Source organism: Urocampus carinirostris, chromosome 13, assembly GCF_059441175.1.
Source record: "Urocampus carinirostris isolate Australia breed hairy pipefish chromosome 13, RoL_Ucar_1.0, whole genome shotgun sequence".
Classification (NCBI taxonomy): domain Eukaryota; kingdom Metazoa; phylum Chordata; class Actinopteri; order Syngnathiformes; family Syngnathidae; genus Urocampus; species Urocampus carinirostris.
Window position 1 is genome coordinate 30,292,984 of NC_142361.1, and position 17,748 is coordinate 30,310,731.

Consider the following 17,748-nt stretch of genomic DNA (forward strand, 5'->3'; position numbering starts at 1 on the left):
GCACACCCCTGAAATGAAATCGGGTGGGGTTGGACACAGGTGTGCACAGTTCCACCACTCCCTTACCGATCTTGAGGAAGGTGGATTGCCAGATTCGGACACCAGGTTAGCCAACAAAACCTTGCTGGTAGCAGGAAAGTACCACAATATTTTCAACTGCTAATAAATCAATAATTTCATTAATAACCTTACTACATTTTAGAGTAAAAGAAATAGCATGTAATTGTGCACATAAAAGTCTTAAATGGTGATCGTAAAAAAAAACAATCCCTGATTTCATGACTGAAACTGAGCAATGCAAAACCACACACGCACACCCCACACTAGTGCATCATTTCACGCGCACTCTCGTGCCCGCTGAAATCGCGCCAGCCTGCATGAGCGCATCTTCGTAACGCAGTGCAGTCTCGTGCCGTCATCATCCGCACTGGACACATTCGTCCACATCTGTCCATATCCGTCCAAATCCATCCTCATCCGTCCTGCAACATGGTGACAGAGGTGAGACATCCGTTTTTCATTCTCCTTGTGCATGTGGTGCCTGGTTTCGGATGGCCGAGAAAAGTCATTTTACCGGAGCATGCTGGAATAATCATGAGGGAATGTGTATTTTCAGCTACAGTAATTGTTTATTTTGCTGGAGTTAAACTGTTGGGATCTAATTAAGAACACTAATGGGGCATGGTCTTGTGTCATCAGCACCATGGACAGGGACAGGCATTGTGTTTTTTTAATTCACTATTTTAGCTCAACTGCTGTTAAAACAATAAGCAAAACGGTTTTTTTCATGTATTCATTTGGGTTCTTTATTTCTTGTATTTATTTCTCATAGTTCAACTGGACTTTTTGAATTAAGAAGCTGTAAGCATTGAAGAGGAAAAAACGTAACAAAGGGGAAACTGGAAATTAAGTTTGTTAGGAAAGATAACACTTAAAATTAACATAGAAACCTGTCAACAAACCAAGAATACGTTCTCTAACTACGTTGTTTTTCTCATTTATGATTGAGTTTCTTCAGAGTAAAACGCCAATGCAAAGCAAAAAGCCAAAGCTAGAAAATAGATTAGTAAACGAATCATCCGTCTAAAGTTTTTTCAATTTTCTAGCTGAAAAAAAATCTTAAATTTCACATTTTAAAATAAAATACATTATTTAAAAGAAAGATTAAATTAGTATACGTTATTGGGAAATCATTTTGAAAGCATTTTTTTCTTCAAACATCTATGTTTGTTTTATATAAAAACAATAATAGAATGTAGAAGAAATGTTATGTAGAACCTTTGGGTTTTCAGAGTAAAAAAAAAAGATTCACGACAAAAAAACTATTGTAAAGTAATTAGCTTTTCATGTGTTTTTTCCACTGATAAGTTATACGTATTTCGATAGTAACCTCATATATTTCTCCATTTTGCTATTGTAAGAAAAACTACATTTTAAAATCAGAAAATGATTTAAATGTAAACATATTTAAAAATACATGCATAAAATTGCATGCCAAGAAAACATTTTTATTTGCTGTATGTTCGTATTTATTCATGTATTTTTGCCGCATATTTTTTTTGTAAAAATTACCTGTATGTTAAGGTTGGCTTTCTCAATAGGGATAAAATAAAGCGTCACCTCAATAATTTTTTTTTAAGCATTCACATGCATCACATATTGAATAGCCCCCAACTCCTTTGTCCACTTGCTAATAAGACTTTGAATATAAGAGCATAGGTTTTGTTAACATAATAGCTTCAGCGAGGTGGACATACTATAACAGTAACTCCCTCTCGCTGATCATTTGCAGCAGGTTGTTGCATAAAAGTGCTTAACAAGCAGTTCGTAATGTATTTAACTATCTGGCATGCCAAATACAGTGTCCACTATGACTACATTTGCTCAGTTCAAAACTGAAATAAAAATCAATGTTGATGTGGAAGCAGGTAAGAATCAAATTGTCTTTCCCTGCTAAATAATCCATGCTCAACTGCAGCAGTCCATCAGCGACTTGTGCTTTCCTCAACTACTCTCCTACCTGTCCATCATCTTCTCCGACACTTTTTCTTCACTTCTGGATAAATATTACATATCCACTTTCTCCTCAGGCAACTGTACACTCCACCGTTCAGATAATGACCTACATATCTATAAATGTACCTTGAATGTATGGAGGAATTTTTCACAGATGTACAATCCATTAAAATATTTTCTTTTAACAAATCGTGATGTATTCATATAACTTCAAACCCTTTTCTCAAAATGTAAAAAAGTTTGCTCAACTATTCTCACTTTTTTGCTGTTGTGCGGTAATTGTGTCTATTAATAGCATGTGTCCAATTTGACGAATAGCCGGCTGTGTTGTGTACAGAGAGATATTTAAAGCGCGATGCCGACTGAGCAATCCTGTGGCTCTGACTGGAGTTCTTGCACTAGGCAGACTAAAATAGAAGTGTTGTCAGTAAACTTGCGCTGTTAAAAGTTGTTTTTAGATGGATAGACAGATAAATAGATAGACAGACCGACGAACCAACGGACCCATAGACTGACGGACAGATGGGCGACCGGGCGTACGGTCGCATAGACGGATGAATAGATAGATAGATAGATAGATAGATAGATAGATAGATAGATAGATAGATAGATAGATAGATAGATAGATAGATAGATAGATAGATAGATAGATAGATAGATAGATAGATAGATAGATAGATAGATAGATAGATAGATAGATAGATAGATAGATAGATAGATAGATAGATAGATAGATAGATAGATAGATAGATAGATAGATAGATAGATAGATAGATAGATAGATAGATAGATAGATAGATAGATAGATAGATAGATAGATAGATAGATAGATAGATAGATAGATAGATAGAAAGGCGGGTGGGCAGTCAGCAGGCCAGTAGGCGGGAGGGCAGGCATGACCGACGGATGGACAGACCGACGGATAGACCGACGGATAGACGGACCTAGGATGGGTGGATGTGTTGTTTGAGGATGGGAAGTATAAGTTGGCCTTATATATAGGTAGATATGTACGTGGGTGCGTCGGTTGTTAGGTAGGTGAGAAGGCATGTAGGCAGGTAGGTAGGTACGTAGGTACGTAGGTAGGTAGGTACGTAGGTACGTAGGTACGTAGGTAGGTAGGTACGTAGGTAGGTAGATAGGGAGCCGGGTAGGTCGGTAGGTAGGTATGTAAGGGTGTAGGTCGGTAGGTCGGTCGATCGGTCGGTCGGTCGGTCGGTAGGTAGGTAGGTAGGTAGGTAGGTAGGTAGGTACGGTAGGTAAGTAGATACAGTAGGTAAATAGGTAGCCAGGTAGGTCGGTAGGTAGGTAGGTAGGTAGGTAGGTAGGTAGGCAGGCAGGTAGGTAGGTAGGTAGGTAGGTAGGTAGGTAGGTAGGTAGGTAGGTAGGTAGGTAGGTCGGTCGGTCGATCAGTCAGTCGGTCGGTCGGTCGGTAGGTAGGTATGTGGGTAGATACAGTAGAATAGAATAGTAGGTAGGTAGGTAGGTATGGTATGTAAGTCGATACAGTAGGTAAATAGGTAGGTACAGCAGGTAGGTAGGCTGGTAGGTAGGTACGCAGGCAAATAAAAGGTAGGTAGGTAGGTAGTTTGGTAGGTAGTTTTGTATGTAGGTAGGTAAGTAGGTAGGTGGGTATTTAGGTAGGTAGGTGGGTGGGTCAGTTGTGAATAGGCATTTAAGTTTAAATTATTTCATTATACTTTATAAGTAATATTGTATTAGTTGAATAAAAAAAAGATGGGGTCATGGGAGTATGTTTTGTCTTTAGTTAGAACAAAGGGCGCCCGGTTTGATATTCATTTCTAAAATAACAACTGGTCATGTTATTAATATGTTGTTAATATGTTATTACCAGGTTAATTGTTGGAAGGTTTAATAGAATCAGTTAACCACTAAAAAATCATAATGTCCCAAAGCTGGTGAACTATTTTCAGAAGAAATCCACGGGCACCTCAGCTGTCCTTAGGGGGCACCCTAGAGCCCGCGAGTACTATGTTGGAGTAACCTGTCCGAGAGTAAAGTAATTGAGATCAAGTGAGAGTGGCTTTACAGGATCCCACTTTCTGACTGCTGCTGATCCTCTCTGAGAAAACGGCCATAAAGCACTCAAAGTGCTTTTAAAGCCAAAGCTGAAGCTTTCGAGCGTGATTGGGTCGAACTCCCGTAAAGGATGAAGGCTGACGATGGAAATCCCGACTGTGGAAAGACAGTCGGAAAGATTTAAATTGCCTCTAGCGTGTTTTCCTTTGTGCAGTTTCACGGGATGCAGGAGATGAGGCGAGGCGCTTCCCTGGTGATGAAGGTTTTCCTGCAGAGGGACTATAGTGAGGGGACCTTCTGCCGTTTTCAGACCAAGTTTCCCCCTGAACTGAACAACAGGGTGAGTGGGGATTATTGCATTCCATTTTATATTTTTTTGGTATGATTATAAAGCACAGGTGGGTAAACTACAGCCCGCGGGCTAAATAGTGCCGATCATGCCTACTAATCCAACCCACCAAACAAAAACTGTGAAAATTTGAAAAAATAATCGTAAATAATGTCATGATTACTGATGTGACTCAGATGTGCCCGCTCATTTGCCGCCAACCGCCGCGGGTTCTGATTGGCTCCCTGTCACTATTTCAACCCAGTCCTGTCTGTCCCCTGTTGTCAGTCCGTCTGCGAACATCAGTGTATACTAGGCAAGCCTTTTTCGACCCTGACTCCCACCTGTCCCGTTTTTGCTACGACATGTTTTGATCTTGACCACGTCTGCTCTCCCGTCCCGGCTTACGACCTCTTTTTGTCCCCGACTACGTCCACTCCCTTGTTCTGGCTTACGACTCGTTTCCGACCCTGACCACGCCTTGCTCTCCCAGTCCCAGCTACCGACCAGTTTTTCCGTCCCTGACACCATCGCTCACTATGGAAGATCCACTTCCGTGTTCGGATCACAATCCGAGTACGAGAGAGACTTGCTTCCCGCGTCCAGTGAACACCAAATCGTGGGCGCAGCCCTTCCTCTTTCCTTTAATAAAACTTGTGGTAAACGCTACTCAATTGGGTCCGGTCTCCGTTCTGGAACTGACAAATAAAGCACTACTAATAAAACAGTTGTTATTTTGGATCCACTCTTGTCCCCAGTATCCCTTGGGTTTTCCTCATGTTTTGACAAGGTATCATATATAAGGCTGCCAGTGAATAAAAACAAAAATCAAATTATTATTATTTTTTCACTCTTTGCCCCGCGTGTCTACTAGTTTTTGGACCCAACACTGGTAGTGGCTCAAAAAGTTTGTGATCCACTGTTATAAAGTGTCAGGACCAGAACAGAGACATGACCCACTCGCGTAACGTTCCAAGTTTTATTAGAAGAAAGGGAAAGGGTTGCGCCCACGATCCGGGTATTGCTGGACGCGGGAAGCAGGTCGCTCTGATCGCGGAAGTGGGACAATCGTGGCAAGCGATGGCGGTGTCGGGAACGGAAAAAACAGGTCAGTAGCCGGAATAGAAGAGCAAAAACGTGGTTGGGGTCGGAAAAAAGTCGAAAGCCAGGAGAAGAGAGTAGACGTGGTCGAGATCCAAACAAGTGGTAATTCGGGAGGCAAACAGGAGCAAAAACAGGGCTTGCCATGTAAAAAACGTTCGCAGACGGACCGACAACCGGGGATTGACATGACAGGGTTTGAATAGTGGGGAAGCCAATCTGTCAACAAGCTGCAGCTGGCGCCACACGGGCGGGGACAATTGGGCGCCATGGCAACCATGACATAAAAACTATCAAAGCCCTAGTGTGTATTATGTAGTGACCCCTAGTGGCATGAAAATAGATTTTTCATTCAGACTAAACATGGGTAACGTGTCTCCATGCAGAAATGGGTTAAAATCATAAACAAAAACACTTATACTATCTCATAAACATAACTTTTCCAAGGACATGTAGCTTTAGAAATTTGTAGTTATAATACACAACTTGAGACACCCTTTAAAGCACGTTTTTCTTGTATGTTTGGCCGCCATCTTAACACTAAAGGAATGGCCATTTTTTGAAGGTAGCTTGTCCCTGTGGTCCTTTTAGCACGAGCATCTACTTATCTTACACAGCTGAGCCCTGCATGCTATGGTGCCTAAGTCCTGTGATTCAAGTCGTTTTAACACTATTTCCTTCTCTAGCCACTTATGTCTGTCACTTGGCTGCAGGTTATGGCTCGTTGCTAGACGCTATTGTTATTGTTAGCGAATGTGTGTAAAAAAAAGAGTACTTCAGTGTGACCCACTTTCCACGGTGTACGTTGAGCTCTGTGAATCAGTCATCTTAGATACTGTTTTCCACTGTTTTCTTTCATCAGCCTAGTTAGCACGCAGCCCCACGGTGCAGAGGTTCAGTGTTCGAGTAGAGCTACCGCGGCCTCCTCGTGTGGAGTTTGCATGTTCTCCCTGTGCCTCCGTTGGTTTCCTCTGGGCACTGTGGTTTCCTTCCACATTCCCAAAAACATGCATTTTTGGTCATTTGGCCAGTCTAAATTGTCCCTAGGTGTGAATGACAGTGAAGTGTCTATCCCTGTGTGCCCTGCGACTTGCTGGCAACCAGTTCAGGGTGTCCTCTACCCACTGGCCGAAGATGGCTGGAATGGGCTCCAGCACCCCCGCGACCCTACTGACGATAAGCGGTGTAGATAATGGATGATATGAAACTCCAATTCCGCGTTTTTTTTAAATCACATTCAGACCGCAATGACACATTCACAATTGTGCTTGTAAGTAGATTGAGCGGAACCTACTGGAGGAAACGGTGAGGACGCTCAACTCGTACTACATGGAGGCTGAAAAAATTGGAGGCCGATCGTACCTGGAGGGATGCCTGGCTTGCGCCACCGCCTACTTCATATTTTTCTGCATGGAGACACGTTACGAAAAGGTAAATGTGGGGAATAAATATTAATTTTTGCTCAATTTAAAAATTGTTATTCATATTTAGACATTATTTTGCCTTCATTGAGGTTCTGGGTAAACTGGAGATTCATGAAGTTCTACCTACCAGCTTATTATGGAGCGTCCAATATCTACCAATCAGTCAGTTTTCAAAGCATGTCATGTCGGTTGATGATTCTGGAACAGTCAGTGGCCACCTGCAGAACTTCACTGTCTCTTTTGGACTAAATGGCGTGCATGAATGCACACCCGACATCCAGGTCACAGTTGTTTGCACCCACATGAGTCAAAGACAAGCAGATCCAATCTGATCACGCGATAGCTAAATACACTCAACCAGTGTGCCGCGGGACACGAGTGTGTTATTATATCGTATCCTGTATACTTCAGGAAATCAACCAAAATAAGACAAGTAATACAATAACCAAAAACCTCAAACCCGAACCACTTACTTTAACCCTAGTTAAATTGGCTAAACTATTTACCATCCAAGCAAACATTGCCTGCAAAAATTGAGGTAACTAACTTTGTCAGAGCTGAAAAAAAATAATAAAAATAATAATAATGAATCCATATGCAAATTAGAAGAATGCGAAATCATTTTGTTAATCTAATTAATTTTTTACTGATTTAAAGTTTTACTATGAAATGTACAAACATAAGTATTTTTTAATCAATTCACACGATTTATATGCAACTTGAAATATTTACATTTTAGATTTTAAATAATACAGTCATTTTACTTTAATATAAATATTTTAAGTATCTTGTAACATTTTTACAAATTGTAAAATCGTGTGTGTTTCAGGAAAATTTCAAAGTGAAGCAAAAAAATATGCTTAAAATTACCGGTAGATAAATTGACTGTATATTTTATTTTAGAAGACATTGAAAGCAAACAATTTCAGTACATCATTTTGTTTGTTTGAAATTAATGTATGAAATTATTGAGCAAAAAAAACAATAACAATAATAAAGCAAAACACATTTCTGTCATGATTACCGATGTGAATCACCTGTGCCCCTCGCTTGGCGCGAGCCGTTGCGGGCTCTGATTGGCTCCCTGTCCCTTTTTAAACCCAGTTCTGTCACTCCCCGGTTGTCAGTCCGTCTGAGAACCTCTGTTGATACAAGGCAAGCCTTTTTGACCGTGACTCCCGAATATCCCGTTTTTGCACCCGTTTTTCCACCTGCCCATTCCTGATCTCCCCATTTGTCTCTGGCTATGACCTGTTTTGATCCCGACCACATCTGCTCTCCCGTCCCGACTTACGGCCCATTTTTAATCCCGACTGCGTCTGCTCTGCCGTCCTGGCTTACGACTCATTCCCGACCCCGACCACGTTTTTGCTCTCCCTGTCCCGGCTACCGACCTGTTTTTCCGTCCCCAACAAGCCAAAATCCACTTCCGTATTCAGATCAGAAGCCGAGTACGAGAGCACCCCGCTTCCCGCAGCCCTTCCTCGTTTCTTCAATAAAACTTGTTGTAAACGTTACGCAAGTGGGTCCTGTTTCCGTTCTGGTCCTGACAAGAAATTGGCCAAAAAAAGTAGAAAAATACTTAAAATGTGATAGATTGTCATCTTAATAATTTCTGAACAAATTTTGTTTGAAGATAACATTTGAGTTTATATTTTTTTAATCTATGAGGAAATTAAAAAAAGAAAAAAAAAATTACAAAATAAATTGTCATCGTTGCTAATATGTTAGAATAACTTTATACTTTCAACTGAGGTATTTTTACCAAACTTGACAATTTGAATGTAAAATACATAATACAAATGCAAAAAAGATATTATATTAATAGATTTAACAAAGTAATCATTAGTAATCAAATATAATCATTTTACTTCAATATATTTAAAACTCCAGTGTTTGTACAATGACCCTAGTGGCATAAAATTACCTCATTGATTGAACAAACAAGAACACAGTATCTTATAAACATGTTTTTATTTTTTTCAAGGACTCTGTGGTTTAGAAATTTGTAACAATAATACCTACTGTAATTTGTTATACGCTTTGAGAAAGTTTACTTGTTTGGCCGCCATCTTACTGCTACACAAGCTTGAATGACTTGTTTTGATGGTACTTTTAGGCTTCCTTTCCTGCATGAAATGGTTTCCAGTGCCTGTTATTCAAGAATTTTTTCACCATTTCCTTCTTTAGTCACTCATGTCGGCTAAAGGTTATGGCTGACCGCAAGCCGGTAGTTTTATTGCCAGCTTGCACTCACTTCAGTTAAATTCTGAGGGAAAACGACTCCTAGTTGAGAATTATTACGCACTGTCACTTCATATTTCTCTAAACTTTTGTACAAGGTGAGTGCCTTAACATTTTATGCCTCGTATCAAAAAAAGAAAGACCTTGCCGTGAAAAAAATCACCACACTTGCGTGCAGGTGGGCACAGCACGGCATGCCACTCGTGCATCACAGACCGCAAACGTCCTTCCTGAGAAAAAACAGATGATGATAGCATAGTTGCATGTGCACTCTTTGATCACCTGCTGCTCCCATTGGACCAAACAAGTCGCACAAAAGTCCCAGCATGCCTCTGTGAGTTGATCTCTTCCACCCGCATCAATCATCTCCTGGGTTTTTGTCACTTTTTCCAAACATTTCCTTATCAGCAGATTTTATTTATAGCTGTGTTGAAGCCATGCAGAAAAGGTCCGCTCGGAGTTCCTTTCATGTGTCTTTGGTCCGCCGATGCTATCGAGTCATTTTATTGACTCGTTTGACAAAACGATGCCGGTTGATTGCGAGTGGAGCCACCCAAGTGGGGTTTGTTTTTTTTGATTTGGGGCCAAACGCACCCCAGGGTGGGGGTGCACAGAATCAGCCAGGAGGTTTGTGGTGAAGCCTATGAATGGATGTTGATTGCCGTGAGTATGTTGATATGTGCATGCATGCATTCACAAAAAATAATGTCGACTCAACAGAATCTTTTGCATTTTTGTATTTTTTTCCGGGACCACTTAAATTGGTTTTGCAAAATTGAGATATTTTTCATCATTTTGTGTGAAACTTTCTTTCTTATTGCATTCATGATTTTGCCTGTTTTACAATGTTTTAACTTTACCTTAACTTTTCGAGTTGAATATTAAAGTAATAGGTAAAACCAGTAAAGGGATTTGGTATGTCAGTTGACAGTGTCAAAACCTGAACAGACAGAGGACCCGGACGCGTAACGTTTTCACACAAGCTTTATTTTACCAAAAATGGGGAATAATGCACGTGAACACAAACACCAGTGACTCACCGATCGCTGGGCGGAAGAAGTGAGACAGAGAAGTCAGGCGCAGAAAAACAGGAAGTCAGAGGCTGACGAGATTGAAGCCGGACAGGACAGACGGGATCGATACAGGGTACACGAGCAGATACCGGACAGGACGGAACAGACGGGATCAATACCTGATACTGGATACATGAGGAAGACACCGGACAGTACGGGAGAGAGGGGACGCTAGCGGATACTGGATACTGGAGCAAGATACCGGACAGGACGGGCCAGACGGGATTGATACCGGATACTGGATACTGGAGCAAGATACCGGACAGGACGGGACAGAGAGGGTCAATACCGGATATTGGATACACAAGCAGGATACCAGACAAACTCAAAATACACGTCTTGCAAGCGCAGAGGTTTGTTGACGGACTGACAAGGAGTGAATGAGAGCCCTGAGTTTAAATAAGAGGGAAGCCAATCAGGCAACGAGCAGCAGTTACCACCAAACGTGCAGGCCCAAGTGAGGGAAAAGGGAAACCGTGACAGACCGATTAAAATGATCAGAATTGTTTTTTGTTTTTTACTTTTCCCCCCAAATTTTTTTTATAGTAAAATAATAAATTTATATGTAAAATCAGTATAGGGATTTGGTATGTCAGTTGACAGAATAAAATGTTGATCAGAATTGTATATATATATATATATATATATATATATATATATATATATATATATATATATATAAAATAATTTGCTATTGATGTAGGGTAAAAGAGTGGCTGAAAAGAAAAAACAGTTTATTCCACAATGTAAGTTAAAACGACGTAAGGCGAGGTCATTATATCCCGGGGGTCTACAATACAAGTTTTGTGCTCTGATAATGCAAAACCTTTCCCTTCTTCCCCCGAGTTTCCACAAAGTGTTGCGAGTTCACCTCACAAGAGAGATTAAAACAATTTGGTTTTACAGCTGGCGAATATGATTTGTTCATTTGAGAATCATTTTATTTTTGCTCAGCCAAATGCAGAAAAAAAGCCTTTAAAGAGTACAGTTTGGTCCCCGAGTTAGGTTTTCGGGGTCACCGCGTCAACAGATGTGCCTGCAGCTGTAGAAGGCCTTTACCATCTCCGAGGAGCTTTTGTCAGTATTGCAGCAAAGACTCTGTGGCCCTAATTTGTTTTGGCCTAGCACTGGAACGACCTCTACTTACCTCGAGGATGCTGTGTTTACTTGTGTTATTTGTTGAAACAACAGCTGTACAATTGTTCCTCCTGTTGAGTTTAAGTGTGTTTAAGTTTTTTTTCCCTTGAATTATAAAAATGTGTCTCACTCATAACAATTTCTGCAATACTGTATTTGCTGTAGAGTTCAAGCCCTTAAATGTATTGTAAATATAAAATCACTATTGTTTCCTATTGTTAGAAATTGTTGTCATGCAAGCATGGCTCATTTTTACATTTAAGGCTTTTAATTTCTCTATTAAATTAAAAGAATGATCCTTAGATTTTGCAAAATTGTGTGTTAGGGGCAATGTATTTTTCGCAATTCTCTCCCTAAATAAAACAAGTACATTTTTATTAATAGACTTGAAAATGTTGAAGCAGTTTACTAGTGTGATAATTGATCGCGGCTGCATAGGAGCTGTTCATTTAAGGAAAAAAAGAGCTGCCATACATTATGCAAAGTTGCTCTCTCGACCCCTGCTATTGGCTGAAGATAATGGATTCACCTAAAACAGTGCAGTTCATTTGAGGTGTAACACAATGGCACGCTTCAGCTGCCTGAATCGCAAAAAAAAATAAAAATTAAAAAAATGCTCTCAGCAATTGTTGACTGAGGATAACAGATCACAGTCCCAACCTAGAATTTTATTTACGGCGGGCAAGAACGGAGCAAAATCGGGTTGGTATAACGGATCAAATCTGAACGAGTGCAGTTCTTTTCAGATGGAACTAAAGTTGGAACTGCAAAAAAGAGCCACCAGGTCCGACAAAAGCATGTCCCGCTGGTCCCTTTTTGAAAAAATATGTGATTCTGTCATGATTACCAATGTGAATCTTTTGGCGCCAACTACCTCGGACTCTGATTGGCTCCCTGTCCCAATTTATACCCTCTCCTATTTGTCCCCTTTTGTCAGTCCGTCTGCGAACCTCAGTTAAAACTAGGCGAGCCTTTTTCGACCCTGACTCCCACCTGTTTTTGCTCCTGTCTGTCCCCTGGCTTCGACCTGTTTTTTATCCTGACCACGTCTACTCTCCCGTCCCGGCTTTCGACCTTTTTTGTCCCCGACCACATCTACTCTCCTTTCCTGGCCTACGACTCGCTTCCGACCCGACCACGTATTTGCTCTCCTGTCCCGGCTACTGACCCATTTTTCCATTCCCAACACCACCATCACTCACCACGGAAGATCCACTTCCACGTTCAGAGCGACCTGCTTCCCACGTCCAGCAATCACCAAACCCTTTCTCCTTCTTCCAATAAAACTTATGAGAAACGCAACGCAAGTGGGTCCTGTCTCCGTTCTAGTCTTGACAGATTCGAGATAATGGATCATGGCTGCACAAGTGCGGTTCATTTCATTGTGGACAGAATGGCAGAAAAAGCCACCTGGCCCGACAAAAGAATGTTTTTTCGGGATCCACTAAGGCCACAAAATACGAAGCACGAAGGACAAGGGATTACAGAATATTTACATTACATTCATAAAGTATTGTTTAAATGTAAAAAACTACAATCAGAATGTTCTCCTCTGGATATTTTTATGACTAATACAAGATATCACATGTCCAGGTTAATTTTAAGGCTCAGTTAGGATGACAAAGTTGAAAGGGAAAACCATAAGGCAAAAAAACTCACGTACATGTTTATTCCCCTTACCTTTGTGCAAATGACTGTGCTTGCCCTTCTGAAAACTCTGACAGCTTCTTCTGGTCATCTTTGCCCACTGGGGTGCGCTGCAGCTGTCAGATACGCTTTAGCTGCTTTCGAGGGGATGCGTGGCATATGAGCATTGAAGTTGTCCAAGCTGGCAAATAGCCCGTGCTTAAGTAGCTGCCCTAATTATGCCACTTACATCTAATAGCTGTCCTTTCTGCATGAGCAAACGTCAGTCAGCAAAGATCCCGTAGACACGTCACGAAACATGTTGGGATACTCTGTGACACAAGATACGTTGGGGCAGTTTTTTTCAGTCAGTTGAATGAATATTTTGTAACCTGGTCATGTGTGTACTCTACAGAAATACTTTAAGAGACCGTTTAAATCTTTGTTTTTTTATTCAGAATCCAAATCAGTGGTTCCTTAGTCGGCCAGCGGGTGGGGCTGATGACTCACCATCAAAACTAGTTCCGTTAGTTTGAAATTATTCATGTGTCAGTTCATTGATAGTGATTATTGATCAGTCCAAAAAGATCCCTTTGTTGACTCCATCAGTTTTTTCAGCCGATGGAGAGGGAAAGAGAAAAACATAGGCAAACCCGACCACGTGGCTGGGTTTTGCCAGGCCTCCTCTCAGAGGAGCCACAGCCGTGTATCACGGCCTTCTTTGTCCCAAACGTCCCATTGGGCAAAGGCCATATAAATAATGTTAGCTAGTGAATTGTTAATACACAGTGTACATGCTTACATAAATAAGAAAGATGTATTTCTATAGTATATTCCTTCACAAGACTTCTATTTTATTTTTGATGGCAAAAATATTTTCCTTTTTTTCTCAGCACTGTGTTTTTTGACAGATTGTTTTGGCTGTTGAAGTAAGAATTCAAATAAAGTACTTTTCACAACAGGGGAATATTATTTTCTTATATTTTTTACGATATACATGGACATAATGTAACATTTATTATTATACATATAATCATAACTGTGTTGCAATAAATATACCATGAAGTTTGTGAGGAAGGGATACGTATTGCACGACGTTAATACTTAATTGAATTGCCTTAATGAGCTTATCATTTTTATATATCTGAGACAGATTGTTTGCTTAAGAACTGAAATATTTTTTAAGTCAGATTTTAGAGGGGACTGAGCTTGTGAGATACAGTAGTGTGTTAATATTTTTCCAAGTACATTTATAAACACAAGGTCAGATTGGCAGGAGTTGTAGCCCCATCTAGTGTTTATTTGCAAATTGCCCTGCCAGTTATGAAATATAATTTCAGTTACTGGTACTTACTTAAATGGTCTTTTATAGTCATTGATAATAATGTATTTGCAACTGTGTATCAATAAACATTTTATATTGTGAATATTTAACCATTTTCTCTAATGCATACATTTAATGTTGGATTCCAGGTTTTGAAGAAGATAACAAGCTACATCCAGGATCAGAATGAAAAAATCTACGCTCCGCGAGGGCTTCTGATCACCGACCCAATCGAAAGGGGAATGCGAGTCGTATCCTTTGCAGAGATGTACTGATTCTTCATTTTCAAACAGCATCAGAGGACGATAGGTATTTGTATATTGTATTCTTTTTGCTTTATTATTGTATTGTTCTCAGCTCAGGGATGCTGCTGAAAATGTGAATTTCCCTGCGGGCATGAATAAAGTATCTATCTATCTTTCTATCCATCTAAAGCCAGCCAAGCAGAGATAACAGATGATCGGGATTTGAGAGGTCACTGAGGCTATTGTGATTAGCATCCTTGGAAAATCAGGATGCGCCAAAAGCATGGAGAGGTTCGAGTCTGGTGAGAAATTTACCAATGAATAAGCCTTCATCTCAATACAATTTCAATAGCGGAAAAAGAAAATAGTATATCAATGCAATATTGTTTTTAATAAGTAATCATGAACAAAATATTATTATTATTATATTATTGCTGTATTTTGAGGCCAATACACCCTTTCTCCTTTTCTCTATCTCGCTTTGTCTCTCTCTCTTTACCTTTCTCTTCTATTTTTCTTTCCCACTCAATTTTGGTTTTGTCGACTCAGCATTCTACTCCTCTACACCAGATTGACATTGTAAATCAACACCAAATTTTACAGGCAGTTAGGTAAGTTACCCTAGATGTGAAAAATGCCAAAAGGCCGACTCTGCATTTAGTCTGTGATCCGTGCAGCCCTTCGAGACTTCTTGTGATTAAGGGCTATACAGATAAATATGACTTGACTATATGAACTGTCACATGGAAAAACTTTTATTGAGTGTTTTTCTTTGATGAATAATTTACTGTTTCTAACAAACAATACAAAGCTTTAAACGTGTAGCAAAATCAAAATACCTTCATGTTTCTCGTGTCATTTACGGTTCTGCCAGCTCAACATAAACAGACTCAGACAATTACTGACAGGACTGTTGCATGTTCGATCCATCCTTATCCATGTTATAGGATCAACAAGGCAATGATGTTAGTTTCTAAAAGTTGAAAACACATCTTATAATAGTTTGGATAAATGTAAAGCTTATGCGCTTTATTTTTGTTAACATATCGGCTAATGGTCTCAATGCAGTGTATTGTACGTTTGCAGTTTTCACCATCCAGAGAAGGGAATTAAAGCTTTGATAACATGTCCCCCGTGGTCACGGTCCTTCTTTGAGGGTTTAGCTCAGTGTAATATAGATGGCAGTACAGGAGGGTAATCCTGCATTATGATGAAAACTATGAAATGAGAAATAAATCACTGGATGGCTGAACTTGATGCTAGTTTGCTAATTCTATGACTAAATCTATTGGTCGGGGCTGATGTGTGCACCAAACCAGAATTCTTGTTCTCAATATAGGTCGTTACCATGAGGCAAGTAAATTGTGTGCCTCACTCTACATCTGCAAATGCTCAGAACATGAATACGTTACATACTAATTGAATTAAAAATATTCATAATATAATCAAATTGAATGTATTTGTACAAAACCATTAAGCATAAAATAAGACAATAAAGTCCCCTCCTTTATTCTCACCCAATAACCCAAAACACTTAAAACACAGACACTCACAATGGTTAAAATACAATTAAAAGAAAATAAATGGTAAAATAAATAAAATAAAACATAATTATGGCAAGGCACAGACTAACCATGTGAGGAAAGGATAATGTGAAAATTCAGTGATTTTGAAAAAGAAAACCCAACAATTTAGAAGGTAAATAAGGAAAAAGAAAATTTTAAAAACTTGATAAATATAATTATTTAATACATTTTTTATTGTATTTTTCCATGGTGACAGTTGAGGAACAAACTCCCGTCTTTCCTCATTGCACGTCACTAGCCAAAAGCACCATTCCTTAACCTCTCCCGGTAGCTGGAAATCAGCGTTTTCGAAGACCGAGGCTCGGCCAGTTCCAGTCCCACCAGCAGTAGCGTTGCTTCGTCAACAGGGGGCGACGCCCGGTGACTAGAGGGCCAGCACCAGGCTTATGGGTACCACCATAGCTCCGGCGGAACCCTCACCAACATCCGCATGCTGAAACATGAGAGCACCCGCTTCTGAAGGTTGACCACCTAGGTAACGGGATGGACGCACACCTTACTGGTCCTTATTTTTCAACTTTTGATTTTTCGTCAGCAAAGGTCTGGAAAACGCTTTATGCGAAGCTCCACATCGATCGAACATATTGAGAAGGTGCTCCAAAGCCATTTTGGTACGTAGTCTTAATAGGGTGGTCCTTATATATAGGGAGGGTTTTCAAATTAATATTTCGACAAGAGAAGGCCTGGTGTGAAACCATCCATCCATCCATCCATCCATTATCTTCACTGCTTATCCTCAGTAGGGTCGCAGGGGTGCTGGAGCTTATCCCAGCTATCTTCGGACACTGGTTTCCAGCCAGTCGCAGGGCACACAGGGAGAGACAATTTGCCCGCCCATCCACACCTAGGGACAGTTTGGACTGGCCAATTAACCTATCATGCATGTTCTTGGAATGTGGGAGCACAGGGAGAACATGCAAACTCCACACAGGAGGTTCGATCTCATGACCTCAGAACTGCACCGCACACGCGCTAACCACTGCATTGCCGTGCTGCCCTGGTGTGAAACCATGATAAGCAAAAACAATGATATGCACCTTTAGAGCATCACCAGTAAGAAGCAAAACCATTATTCGTGAATTTCTGTTTGTTTTTTTGTTGTTGCTGTTTTTTTTTTTGGGCATTTACACCTCTGGAGTGGCCTACCTGATTGCTTGTGAAAGATCCTGGCCAAAGTTGGCCTGAAGAGAGTAGAATGTCTTTCCAAGAAAGCTACTGAGTCAACAACAACAAAAATTCCAAGTCAGCTTTTATTGGCAGTTTTCACATCTGGGGTAATCTACTTGACTGCCTTTAAAATACTGTGTTTGATACTCAACGTCGCTCTGGCCTGGGAGAGTAGAATGTCTTTCTGGGAAATCAACATAACCACTTTTGGTTATGAGTAAGTTTTGGTGGCGTTTTTCACATCTAGGGTAACCTACATGACATTTTCAGTCGCTATACTTTTCCCTTGACTCCTTCGCTTGCTCATATATCATCTGAAATTGAGTTGGAACAAAATTAGTGCTGGATAAAATATGATACTAAAACGCTGTTTACCACACAAATGTTCAAGCATGTTTATTCATATTTTAGTTTTTTTTCTTTCATTATTTTATGTT

At 40.2% G+C, this 17,748-nt stretch overlaps 1 protein-coding gene across 2 annotated transcripts; it reads left to right on the plus strand.

The window, feature by feature from the left end:
- The first annotated feature begins 356 nt into the window (after window positions 1–356).
- On the plus strand, window positions 357–17,509 carry LOC148354285 (golgin subfamily A member 7B-like). Of its 2 annotated transcripts, XR_015852524.1 has the most exons (6): window positions 357–501; window positions 4,271–4,396; window positions 6,764–6,916; window positions 14,463–14,564; window positions 16,416–16,619; window positions 16,685–17,509. XR_015852524.1 is itself a non-coding variant. In XM_088351686.1 (5 exons), the coding sequence occupies exons 1-5, from the start codon at window positions 490–492 to the stop codon at window positions 16,506–16,508; spliced, it is 486 nt and encodes a 161-aa protein (XP_088207812.1). In that variant the 5' UTR covers window positions 357–489; the 3' UTR covers window positions 16,509–17,509. The 2 variants fall into 2 exon arrangements, 1 of the variants encoding a protein (XP_088207812.1); XM_088351686.1 differs by having other exon boundaries at window positions 16,416–17,509.
- The last annotated feature ends 239 nt before the right edge of the window (window positions 17,510–17,748 follow it).

Bases quoted from the DNA above. Each gene is read 5' to 3' on its own strand.
- LOC148354285 (XM_088351686.1), top strand. The intron at 4,397-6,763 runs GTGAGTGGGGAT...GCTTGTAAGTAG, and splicing joins CCCCTGAACTGAACAACAGG to ATTGAGCGGAACCTACTGGA. The intron at 14,565-16,415 runs GTATCCTTTGCA...CTCTCCCGGTAG, and splicing joins TCGAAAGGGGAATGCGAGTC to CTGGAAATCAGCGTTTTCGA.